At 39.6% G+C, this 12,323-nt stretch overlaps 1 protein-coding gene across 18 annotated transcripts in view; it reads right to left on the bottom strand.

Moving 5' to 3' along the window:
- Positions 1–12,323, bottom strand: part of VEPH1 (ventricular zone expressed PH domain containing 1) — a 186,993-nt gene that overhangs the window by 168,717 nt on the left and 5,953 nt on the right. For 13 of the 18 annotated variants that reach the window (XR_012160753.1, XR_012160752.1, XM_073359583.1 and 10 more), the window contains exons 2-4: positions 6,705–6,782; positions 4,058–4,345; positions 559–774 (exon numbers count right to left, since the gene is read on the bottom strand). Coding sequence is in view for 16 of the 18 variants with exons in the window: in XM_073359583.1 (XP_073215684.1) it covers positions 559–774; positions 4,058–4,195 (354 nt within the window). In the remaining 2 variants the exon portion in view is untranslated. Of the gene's footprint in view, positions 1–558; positions 775–4,057; positions 4,346–5,824; positions 5,901–6,704; positions 6,783–10,410; positions 10,512–12,323 lie in introns of those variants that run through there. The other 5 variants (XM_073359569.1, XM_073359568.1, XM_073359571.1 and 2 more) reach the window with 5 other exon arrangements.

Below are 12,323 nucleotides of genomic sequence, written 5' to 3'. Positions count from 1 at the left end.
TAAAGGATCAAAATCTGAGCTGTGTGTTCAAGGTCAGAATTTGGCCCATAAATTAGTTTCCAATCTTGCATCTGGACTCTGCATCACAACTGAGCCTTTAAATGGGATCCTCACTCTTGAAAGGCAGCATTTCTATCAGCTAAAGGATCCTCTTCAACCTTTGCCCCAAATGATACTGTTCTTCCAAAGAGTCATAAGTGCCTTGAAAATAACGGGTTTTGAATGAATTGTCTTTCCCATCTGCCGCTGCTGCTGCTACAATACTATCCTTCACAGTTTAATTTTTATGTAAGATGCAAACGTCTAGTGTTCATGCAACATTAAGGTTGAGAAATTCACCACACACAAAATTTCAAAAGATAAGAATGCTGCTAAAATAATTTACTTGGCCTCAATTTACATCATATACATTTAATAGTATAAATTAACATGAAGATCCAATTCTTGGCTTTTTCAATAAATGTGAGCACTCCAATACACCCCAAGAAAAACTAAGTACAGTTGCTATTAAGCTATGACACTGTGAGTGATATGGCATTTCTTGTGATCCAGGCTTACCTGCAAAATGCAACTCATAATATCAGACGCAATTTTTGCATGTGGTGCATCCTCATCTTTTCCTGAAGGTTTTAGATTGTGCTCTAAACATGACTCCCAGAGAGCCACAAGTGCCTTTCCATGTTTTTCTATGGATGCAGTCTCCCTGATAGCAGTGGTGATTCGAGTGATACAGATTTCCACCACTGCTTGGTCATTGTCGTTAGTCTGGTAGTCCTAGGTTTAAAGAAAATATGGGTTACAAAATTGTATTATGCAAATGAAGTGTCATCCTTTAAAGAATGCCACAAAATGAACTAGAAGATGTTAAATTAATTTAACTCTCCATTTTCTTCATGTCATCTATACAATAAATAAGTAGAATATTGAGAGCAAAACTCTAATCACGTCATAGGTCTTTAACTATTCCAAGTTGTAATTTAACACAAAGGAATAATTTGTGCTCCTACAAAAAAAAATATGGATTAAATTATTAAGATTGTGAATTTTTGTAGTCCCCCATTTTGAAGCTATGGCTTCCCTGTTCAATAGATGTGAATGTATGTGCCTTGAAATCCCTGGTTTATATTTTTTCTATTTGTATATTACTATAATATTAAAACATTTAAATGTAAAAAAATTACATCAAGCAATCCAAATAACTTGTGTTATGCAATTCTTTAGACTCACAGATGTAAATGGAGATATTTCAGATTCATAGTGTAACTAAGAACAGAAATTGATTCAGCAGGCCTGATTCTCTGTTTCCCTGCATGCTGTGTGGTTATTTTCATCTGTGCAAACTAGATACAAAATGCTACCAAAACATCCATTTTGCACTAGTGTAAATGACTACAATGGAGACTCAGACACAGTATATACAACAACTAACACTCATGCTAAACTATAATATTCTACCTCAAAGAGGCACAGAGGCCAAACACAAGATAAGTATTCATCAAAAATACGTTACTTTTACCGGCTAGCCATGGAAATATTTAAGAATTTGGGCTAAATTCAACATTCATTTACAAAGGGATAATTCTGGAGTACCTCTATTAAATCTAGTGGAGTAATTCCAGACTTACACTGGTGTAAATGAGCACATTGGATGTACGTTTTAAGCTGTTGGGGTGATCAGTTGACCTACCCTGCCAATGTATCTGATCCTGCAATTTGGCTTTTCCTCCTTCCAATTCCAGGAGATTTCTCCTCCTCTTGTTAAAAAGAGTTTGCTTTATTTTTTAAGATAAAATTTTGATTAAAACAGAAGTAGAATAATATGAAGATAGCCAGTAAGGTGTTGGCTGGAAACAGAAACAAGCAAGAGATCCATACTAAAGTTTGCATTTGTATTCACTAGCTGCCTTTTGGCCATAGAAAGATGTACAGCAGAATACTCTGCAACTCTAGGAGTCTCCCAACATAAATACACCTTGGCAGCTCAAAATCTGAATTTAAAAATTGTGAGAAGCCTTGCTCCACAGTAATAATGAAGTATATCACTGAGCACTGCTGCCCTCTAGTGGGAATTAGCCTTAGGGAATTTAGAAGCACAAGAAATCCTTTGTTCTTTAGGATGTCGCATGGTTTAGCAGTTTAGTACAAAATATCAGTGGCAAATTCAGTCCTGTTGTCTCAGAGGACTATGATAGGAGGGATATCTGCAAATGCTGATAATATGCCATTAGTGGAAATATACCAGGAATAAGCGGAGTCAAGAGCTAAACTGATTTGAATAATGTTCTGGAAAAATGTGCAACAGTAATTGCTGTCAAAGAAATGACCCAAGGAAAGAATTGTCTCTGCACAATGATTTCCCTAATTGATGATTTAGAGCATTTGTGGCCACAAGCAACAGTGTGTTCAAAAGTTCTGAAAGTTAGAGGTTTGTATGTTGCCAAAATCCATTTAAAATCACTATGATATATGCATCCAGAAAAGTGCACGTACATTTCCTAGTTCAATATATTAGGGTCTTGTTACAGCTGACAATTTCTCTTCTGCAAGCTGATGTATATTCCAATCAAAAGTGGTCACTATGGGGATTTAAGGGTTTTCAAAATGGCTCAGGCTCAAGGCTGCTCTGAAATATAATTGAGGAATGGATTGGGCTGACTCAAGCATTACCACAAGTTATGCTTTAGTCAAACAAGAGATATTGGACTCAATGAAGTGGTAACTAGGTGAAATTCAGTCACCCATGACATATAGGAGGTCAGACTAGATGATCTAATGGTCCCTTCTTGCCTTAACCTATATGAATCCATGGTACAGAAGAGTTAGAGAGATCTAAACCAATAAACAAATAGTTTCTTAAAATGCTTTCAGAGTATCTTATCTTTGTCTGTCTCCTACCAACTCCTACAGTACTTAGCAGCTGAATTCAGCAACATCACAATGTGGCAGGGAGGGAGGGAAGTTTGACTCTATAATAAGATAACCAACGCTGTAAGTAACCAAATAATTAAAAGAAGCTACTAATACGAGAGGAGGGGGTGCGTGAGAGAAGGAGTGGGAGAAAACTTAGAAGAAAAGGGCAGGCGGAAGAGAAAGAGAAAGAAAGAGGTGAAATTGAGAAAAGGTAAAAAGCTAAAAACAGAATGGATTCAGAGAAAAGAAAATCAAGGTTGCCAGGGAGTGGGTGGGTGAAGAAAGTGTCCATGTCTTTGCGTGATAGCAATTTATAGCCCTGGAATGACTGTGTCTGTGAGCACTTCCCATTCAGTCTCAGGTCCTCCAATCAACAACCATCCTTCAGCCTGTGGATCCAACTCCCTTCAGTGTGCTGGTTTTCATACTCTCTTTTGGTCAGATTAATGAAAGATCAGTACTGGACCATGCTGATAGGTTATCTGTCAGCTGCTCTGGGAGTCCCACACAAGAGCAGAAGATAAGCTAGCAAAGAGAGCACACTTGAAGGCGTGAACTGGTGGCTCAGAATATGGAGAATTTAAGCTACCCTCACAAAGAGTGCCGAGTACCAGGTCAACCTATTATTTCTTATGCTGCTCTGTCTCCTTCATAAGCTTATAAAATGCTGTAATGGAGCTGAGAAAACAACGAATGCAGGGACTCCTCTTGTTAGGGGCAATTCCATCAGAACAAAATTTAGAAGGGCTGCGGATCTGGGTGTCATCCTCTCAGAAATGAAATGATGGTATTTATGTTCTTGCCCCAAGGCACATGCATTCTTTATTTCGTTCGTAGCCATAGCATAACTGTAACATCTATTCATCATTTATTAACCTTCAATACACTATAAATGGACTCTTGATATGAAGTGTGACCAAGATCAGTTTAAATTATTTTTCTTAAAATAAAATTCAGAAGAATGAGAACTGAATGCAAGAGCTGAAGTCTTTGAATCTGACATTTTGTTTAGGACTTTTGTGGTTTTTAAAAGGTTAGATTTATTATCTATTTTTGGTGTTCTGCTTATGCAGTCATTGTTTTCTGACCTTTCTTTTCATGATACATTATCTTATGCAGAAGGATTGGGGGAGCATGTCTTACTTACTGGAGATGAACTAATTATTTTTATTTGCTCAAGAGCTTCTGACAGGCTTCCTTCTATCTCAGCATCATCTAAGGAGAATAGATCCCCTGCACGTGAAAGGTCCTTTTGTCCCAAAACCAGCCCAAACAGATGATGCATGGCTTATGTGTTCTGCCAGTCAGGCAAATCTCTGCTTGTACCATGTGCTTCAGTCAAATGAGGCTGGTGATGTAGCAACCCATAACCTAGTCAGCAGTTTACTAGGTACAGTAAACCTTTTGCACATTTTGAGACCTCTTCTGCCACGATCTGAAAAAAAAAAAGCACATATTAGCAAAATTCTGGGAGTGTCACCCTGTGATTCACCGAAGATTTTTCAATGAGTGATTGTGAAAGGTACTTAGCCTCTCATTCAGCAAAGTACTTAATAAGCATGTGCCTAACTTCAGGAATGTGAATAGTCAAAAAAGTTAGGCATCTGCTTAAGTACATTACTGAATCAGAGTCTACACAGACAGCTATAAAGAAAGAAGCCTTCTCCATTTCATTCTATTCAGGTTGTTATACTATCCTCATCACCATGATATCTGAGCACTTTCCAAAAGGGTATTAAGTGCCATGACATCTGTCATATATGATTCTTTTTCCCCCCTCTGCCCAGAGAGAAACTGTGTGAGCAGGATATGTGTGTGTGTGTGTGTGTGGGCACTGAACAGGTACAGCAGGCTAAGAACAGTGCCCCAGATCTGAACTGGAGGAGGGACTGGACCTGGAAAGCTAGGTTGTGCAACTGTTACTTATGATGAACTGGGACTACGCATGTGATTAAGGTTTTCACAACTGAAGCCTGATGTATGAAAAAAACCAGCAATTAGGATGAGCTAAGAATCCTTTTTCCACATACATCAGCTGTAGGCAAATCCTTATGTACATCAACTGTCCAAAATTCCACAAGTAATATTTTAAATATTGCATGCTTTGTGTATTTCTTGCCTACTTTAAATTATGCTGTTCTTTACTATTGATGATGGGATGATCTGCTACCTGAATCTTGCAGGACATCACTATTAGTGGGATAAACCAAGAGATATCTGTGGTGTTCAGATACCATACTGAAGAGCAAGGTCTAAGAAACAGAACAGAAAAGATATTACTGTTGCTGGTAACCTGCATAGTGCAGCAAGAACAATTCACTAAGAAGCCACAACAGATTTCCCTTGATCTGAGTACAAGGACCAGGTTTTAATACCCCTAAGCATGATGAGCAATACCTGCCTGACTCCATGAGTAATCCTACTGATTTCAGTGTGGCCATTCAAGAGTTTGTAAATGGCTGATTTATCCCTTTAAAGGCAGTGGAGTCCTGAGACCAGCCAACCCTGTTCCAAAGCATGGTATCTTTAGGAACAAGTCACTCTGGGAAGGATCGCCATATGACTACCTGCTGAGAATTATAAGTGCTCTGATCTTAAAGGAAGCCTACAGGCAAAAGAGAGCTGCATGGAGGCTGTCCTTTGGCAAAGCTTGGATGATGATCAGCTGGGGCAGGATTCAAGCACAGCCCCATGCAGCAGGGCTGTGGAGACCTTGCTCCAAGGGATGGAGGAGTTTGAGCATCTTCTGTTCATAGCATTCACTCAGAGAATTCAATAAAAAAAATAATAATGGTGCTGGAGAGTTGCAACATAGCACTACTTTATTCCTTAAACTCCAGAACCCTAACGCACAAGAACCCAAAATCTGAGAGACAAAGCAAGCTGTTCTCTAAAACAGAGAGGCACAACCCACCTTACTCCAGGTTAGCTAGTTGCAAACTGACAGGAGGTAGGCCCAGATCACACACATCCCTACAGTGCTCCTTAATCTGTAATTAGGATCAAGAAAACACCCTCAAATTTAAAGTTACAGCTGGTAATTTTAACAGTTTTCAATGCAACACAGAGCACAGGGACTGGGGGTAGGATAAAACTTGGGGGGAGGTCTTCAGGGGCCAGAGTGGGACCAGCAGAGCTCCCAAGCTCAGAGGGAAGTGAGGAGCAGAGAGAGAGCCAGAGCCTGAACCCATGGAACACGGGTAAATCGGAAGACCTGAGGAAGGGCTAAAGGAACTGTGTATTTGTTTTGTGAGGACTTAATAAATTACAGCCCCAAAGAGGGAACATTATTTTAAAACTCTTGGTGGATGGGAGTTGATTAGATAACCAAGAGGGGAACAGAGGCAAGGTGACTGCAGTGATGTGTTCCAGGACTGCACCCTGCAACAGGCCTGAATATTGAAAGGATCTAGAGCAAGTGGAGCCAAAGTTTGCTCTCTGAACACTCAGAAGTGATAAAATCATAGTGAGCAGGAATACGGCAACGGCCCTTCAAAGGCTACAATATCTCAACCCTGGTCTACACTGGGACGGGCGGGGCGGGGAATCGATGTAAGTTACACAACTTCAGCTACGTGAATAACTTAGATCGACTTACCATGGTGTCTCCACCACGGTGAGTCGACTGCTGCCGCTCCCCCGTCGACTCTGCCTACGCCTCTAGTGGCGCTGGAGTATAGGAGTCGACGGGAGAGCACTTGGGGGTCGATTTATTGCGTCTGGACGAGACACAATAGATCGATCCCCGCTGGATCGATCGTTGCCCGCCGATCCGACAGGTAGTGAAGACATACCTTCACATACAGTTGGAGACAGGATCCGCAGCTCTACAATGATAGAAATTGTCTGCTTACTGAGGAGACATGCCAAACCTGCGAAAAAAATGCAGAAATTGGGCTTATTTTTGGCTCAATTGGCTTTTGAGTTGCTCGTTGGCTAGTTTTTGGCTTGTAGCTTGTTGTAGCCTTTTGCTTCTTTTTTCTGATTGGCTCTCAACAGGCAGAGGCAAGGGGGGGGAGCAAGCAGGGGCAAGAGGGGGAGAGAGTCAGGGGTGCACAGTGGGCCCACCACAGTGCCAGACTGCATGCCAGGAGAATCTAGTCACATCGAGTGCTGGGGGTTCTTAGATATTGGCTTGTTTTGGCCTTGTTTTGAAATGGGATTAGCTTGATTCTGGGGTTATTGTGAAAGTTAGGGTGCTTATTTACCCCATGAAAGTTGGCCACTGTGTGATTGAGACCATACAGAGAAAAGAATGAACCACATGAGGAATAAAGTACATTTGCAAACACTCACAAATATATGCAAACAGCAGCTAACCTTCAAATTTCATCATAATCACAAGAAGAAACTAAAATACACATCACATGACCCCAGTAAATTAAACACAGACATTAGAAGAAAGGTTACAGGCCCACTTAAAACAGTATTAAATCTTTTCTGAGAAGGCAAAGAATAAGAAAATATTTTTTCACAATGCAATCAACTCTGTTACATAAAAAAATGATGGTCTGACAACCTAGAGGTATGTCCTAAGCCAACACAACCTAAAACACTCCCTTTTGTCACTGAAACAGAGTCTTCATTTTGTAAGACCTCTGCAATGTGTCAACCTACCCTATTTTGTCAAGGCCTAACTTACTTGGTGACTCTTTAACATATAGAGCTTTGACACAACAGAACACAATAAGTTAGATATGGAAATGAGCTATTAGATTATCTGTCATATCCCACAGCCAAAGGAGAATTGATCCTTATTTTTTATGTCCATTCCAGTTTTAAATGTTCCAAATGATAGGGCTGCCACCATTTCCCTTGGAGAACGATTGCACAATTGTATAGATCTAATTGTCAAGAAAATTGCCTGATATTTTGACTAAATATTCCTTTACTTTCATTGTATTAGTCCTTGTTATTCCCCACTGCATAAATAATTATTCTCCCTTTTTCAAATATCTTATCTTATATTTCACATGGCCAGCCACCACTTCCTAAAGCTATACAGACTTAGCTCTTGAAAGCATTTCACATGAGAAAATTCCTTCAGCCCCTTTATCAGTTCTACTGCTCTTCTCCGAAGTCCCTCCAGTTTGTCAATATCTTCTCATAATGGGATGTCACAAAATGAACACAATATTCCAAGTCATATCCGATGAAGTGAGCTGTAGCTCACGACAGCTTTGCTCAAATAAATTTGTTAGTCTCTAAGGTGCCACAATACTCCTTTTCTTTTAGCAGAGAAACTGTGACCTGGATTACTTCCTCCTGCTTCATGCCATAAAGTCTCCTCCAGAGCCCAAACATCATAAGTAAATATGCCTAATGTTGATGATAGGTGTATCTATAAATTAAACAAATTCATAAAATAATCAGAGTGAGACAACTTCAGCCTAATCACTAGTGGCTATCATTGTAGGAGTACTATATAAAAGATATATCACTAGATATATATATGAGTACATAGATGCTTGATATAAACAACACAATTTATTGATATGAGAATATGTAGCATTGTTCATGAGTTAGTAGGTTCAATAATGTTGTTATTGTTGCTACACATTGCAAATGTCTTCCTGAGTGTAGCTCTTAACAGATACCAAGACTATTGGTGAGATTCTGCTCTCTTTGGCATTTGTATAAATTATTTCAGTGGCATACTCTAGATTTATAACAATGTAACTGAGCAGAATTTGCCCGTACGTGTGCAAACAGGGAAGAGTGAATATTCTGAATTTTGAAAGAAAATCATGTCTGAAAGTGTTTGGAGGTTTAAGAACAAATGCATGTAGCATAATCATGGTAAATGCAGAATCTTGCAAAGAATGAATTATTTGTAGGATGGTTGGTTGTATGGTGGGGCTGGGTAAGAAAGGTGGTGTAAGAGCCAAAAGAGGGGATCAGGTGTAACCATATTTGCCTGGAATTTCTGCATTAAATCAAGCTGCTGCATTACTGCTAGCAATCTGCTGTACAGAGCCTCTAGAAGTGACAGAGAGTGTGCCTTAAATGAAACCTATGCATACTAGTTATTGATTGTAAGGAGCATGGCTCAAAACAAGGCTGGACTTAGGTTTTGCAGCTCCTGATCCCATCCAGATTCCTTCTTATGGATAAATCTCACTTATTCTGTGTACTTGCAATATCGAGGCTGTTTCCTGCCTGCCCATGACCTTCTCATCTCAATCTGTAGTGACCCCTCTCCATAATTTATTAGAGAGACTCCATGTCCACTGGTGACCCTCTGTACATACACATTGACCAAAAAGCCAGGAGATGAAACCAAAGTGCAACGCTCTAAGGGATATGGAGGGAACTCAATCTCTGCAGCAGCCTGCAGGCAGTAGAACAGGTCAGGGATAGCATTTTGCCTGGAGGGCTCAGTGCATGCATGCGAGACTGAGAGGAGCAAGGTCTTAATGAAGGCATGTATACTGTACAGGTTTGAGGCATCCTTCATATATAATTAGCATAGAGAATCCCATGCCTAAGCAATATGTATATTATATGGTCAAATATGAAACTTTTTACTGTATTTCTAATTCCCATGTATAGTTTCCACCCATACACTGATTGGTTATACCTGTGTGATACTACCTCTTAGAACTGCTGTCAATCCTGGGTAAGAGGGCTCTGAAGATGCCTACTCGTTGCATACACATTTCATTTATTTTTGACACACCATTAAATGGCATTTTAAAAAATGTGGAGAAGTTATATTATAGAAGATGCTTCAAGTTGTATGGATTTAAAAAAATACAAATGTAATATCAGTGGGCTATCTCCAAAGCAAAATTTTATCAGTACACATAATAATTCTTGTCATAAAGAATCCTCGTTGATTCTAAAAGAAAGAGGTTCAGTCAGGTGTCTCTCACAACGCATCATACAGAGTCAAGGCCACACAAACTCATCTCACATGGGACCTTAATTTGAGCTCTACCTGCAGCATTGTAAGTAAACAGTTCACATATAACCACCTATGACCTGTTCAGATCTCTTATATTTGTAATTCAATATACCGGGCTAATTTATAATCTCATTTACACTAGCGTTGTGCCTTTTTTCCTGAAACAACTGTAAAATGTCAAACAAAGGTCAAAACTGATGCAGAGCACTAAGGTCTTCATAGGAAATAATTCAGTGAAACAACATGCCCAGTACACTGCATTCATCCTGTGGTGAGCCTACTCTTTTAGATTTTATAGGTTTGATACGAAGATTTGTATCAATGCAGTGGATTTTACTTTTTCTGGACTATTCACAACAAAACAGAAAGAGAGCTAGTAAAACGTGCAAATTAAATCATCCGAAATGAAAGCACAGTGGACTAGATTCTCCTGTCAACTGCAGTGGAGTAATCAGAGTAACTACATAGAAGTCAATGAGATTACATTGCTATGAATGAGAAGAGAAGCAGTCCCACCATATTCATATTCAGTATTTCTTACATTTGAAGATGAAAATCCACAGAACAACAAATATAAACTGGTGATGTTTTACCTGTGCGTGACTCCTCAATGACATTCTTTAGTGGCACTTACAGCTGCAGAGTTGAAACTCGGAGTTGATATTCAGCTTTGCCTTTGTGCTACAACAGGCAGCATCCAAGGACATAACAAGTGGAAAGTTATGGAATTTACTGTTAAGCAATGAACCTGAAGCTGTTAATTACAGTGCCAGGAGTAAGGAATTCAAGGAATGCAGACTAAAGCGGCCTAAAAGTTACCAGTGGCTTGATCAGGTGACGAGAATGAACTTAAATGCAGAGTGGCCTTATCTGAATGAAATGCTCTGTTCCTAGGACAAAATACAAACCCTACTCAAAGTGAGTGCAGTGTGTTTCTATTAGAGAAAACAGAACTCTCTGTGTTAGTGAAAAGCTATCCTTCCCTGGGAAGAATGTAAAAAGACCCCAGTAAGCTTATGCTTTTTGAAAGAAAGAGAGCAAGTGAATAAAACAACCAGAGAGAAGCTTTACTATCCCAAAGAATAATTGTGGCCATTCCATAAAACAGCTCATGAATACAAAGGAAGGCCTGAACTTCACGTGAGCTTTTATCATCAATTTAATAAACAGCATCACACAGTCTCTGCACACATGTCTTACAAAGATGCACGAGTCATGACAAGCCTGCTGTCCATGTCCACTCCTCGAACACACACTTTGATCTTACTAGCTGAAATGCGAGCACCCTCCCTTTGGGCTTTTGGAAACGATATTTCACCTACAATGCTCCTGAATTTTAACTTCCCAGGACTGCCTTGTTGGGGTGGGAGCAGAACCAAATCTAAGCCAGCAACAATGTATTAAATGGTGATCAGCTCTTTGAGAGATATTTGGTGAAATAAATGAGGTTATAAATGCCTTCCGGGGGAAAAATACCAGGTATTGAAGGGCTGTTCAATCCAGCAGAGAAAGACATAATAAGAGCTAGTGGCTACAAGCTGAAGCCAGAAAAAATTCAAATTGTAAATTAGGCAGAAATTTTTAACAGTGAGGGGGATTAACCATTGGAACAAACTACCAAGGGAAGTGGTTCATTCGCCATGTCTTGATGTCTTTGAATCAAGAGTAGATGCCTTTCTGGAAAATGAAACACAAGTTATTGAGCTCAATACAGGCCTAACCGGGTTACATTTAAGGGCCTGCGATATACAGGAAGTCAGGATTTAATGGTACCTTCTGGTCTTAAACTATGAAATTCAGTCCCCAATGAAATCAATGGCAAAACTCCCATTGATTTCAGTAGGGCCAGGATTTCCTTCCAGTCACTGAGTCTACTGTTCTTCAGAGATACTTGAATTTCAGAGGAGGAAGTTTACAAGCATTGTCTGTTTTAATTTAATTTAATAAAATAATTAATAATAATACCATGTAGTCCTGTGTGATTGGTAAATATCATTATAACAACGTTACAAATGGGGAAGTTGGTGCACAAAAACAGTAAGTGATTTGCCTGAAGTCACACACTCAGTCTGTGGTAAGATCCGCAACAGACACAAAGAGTCCTGATTCCTATTCCTCTTCACCAAATCACTAGACTACAGTACTCCCCTAACCAGCAATATGGTTAAAAAACATAGTTTAAGACAACTATTCTATTGATATATAGGGCCAGATTCTCTGCTTGTGAAATTCTTTGAAGTCAATGGCAATTACGCCAACAGACAATTTGGCCCATAGATGCCAATACTGTTCCAAACAGTCTTTGGAAATCCTCCCACATTCACATCAGGTTGGTGTCAGTTTATATTCTAACTAATTAGAGACCAAACTGATATATGCGCACAGTTTAGTCCCCAAAGCACAGGATATTATTCGGCTGTGCTGTCACTGTTTCAAATGGAAGATTCTAAATCTCTTCCTCTCTCTGAGGAAAGTGATGTTTTGAGGCACACTCCAGAAACCTGTG

Source organism: Lepidochelys kempii, chromosome 9 (assembly GCF_965140265.1).
Source record: "Lepidochelys kempii isolate rLepKem1 chromosome 9, rLepKem1.hap2, whole genome shotgun sequence".
Taxonomy (NCBI): domain Eukaryota; kingdom Metazoa; phylum Chordata; order Testudines; family Cheloniidae; genus Lepidochelys; species Lepidochelys kempii.
This window is presented reverse-complemented; position numbering and strand designations above follow the sequence as displayed.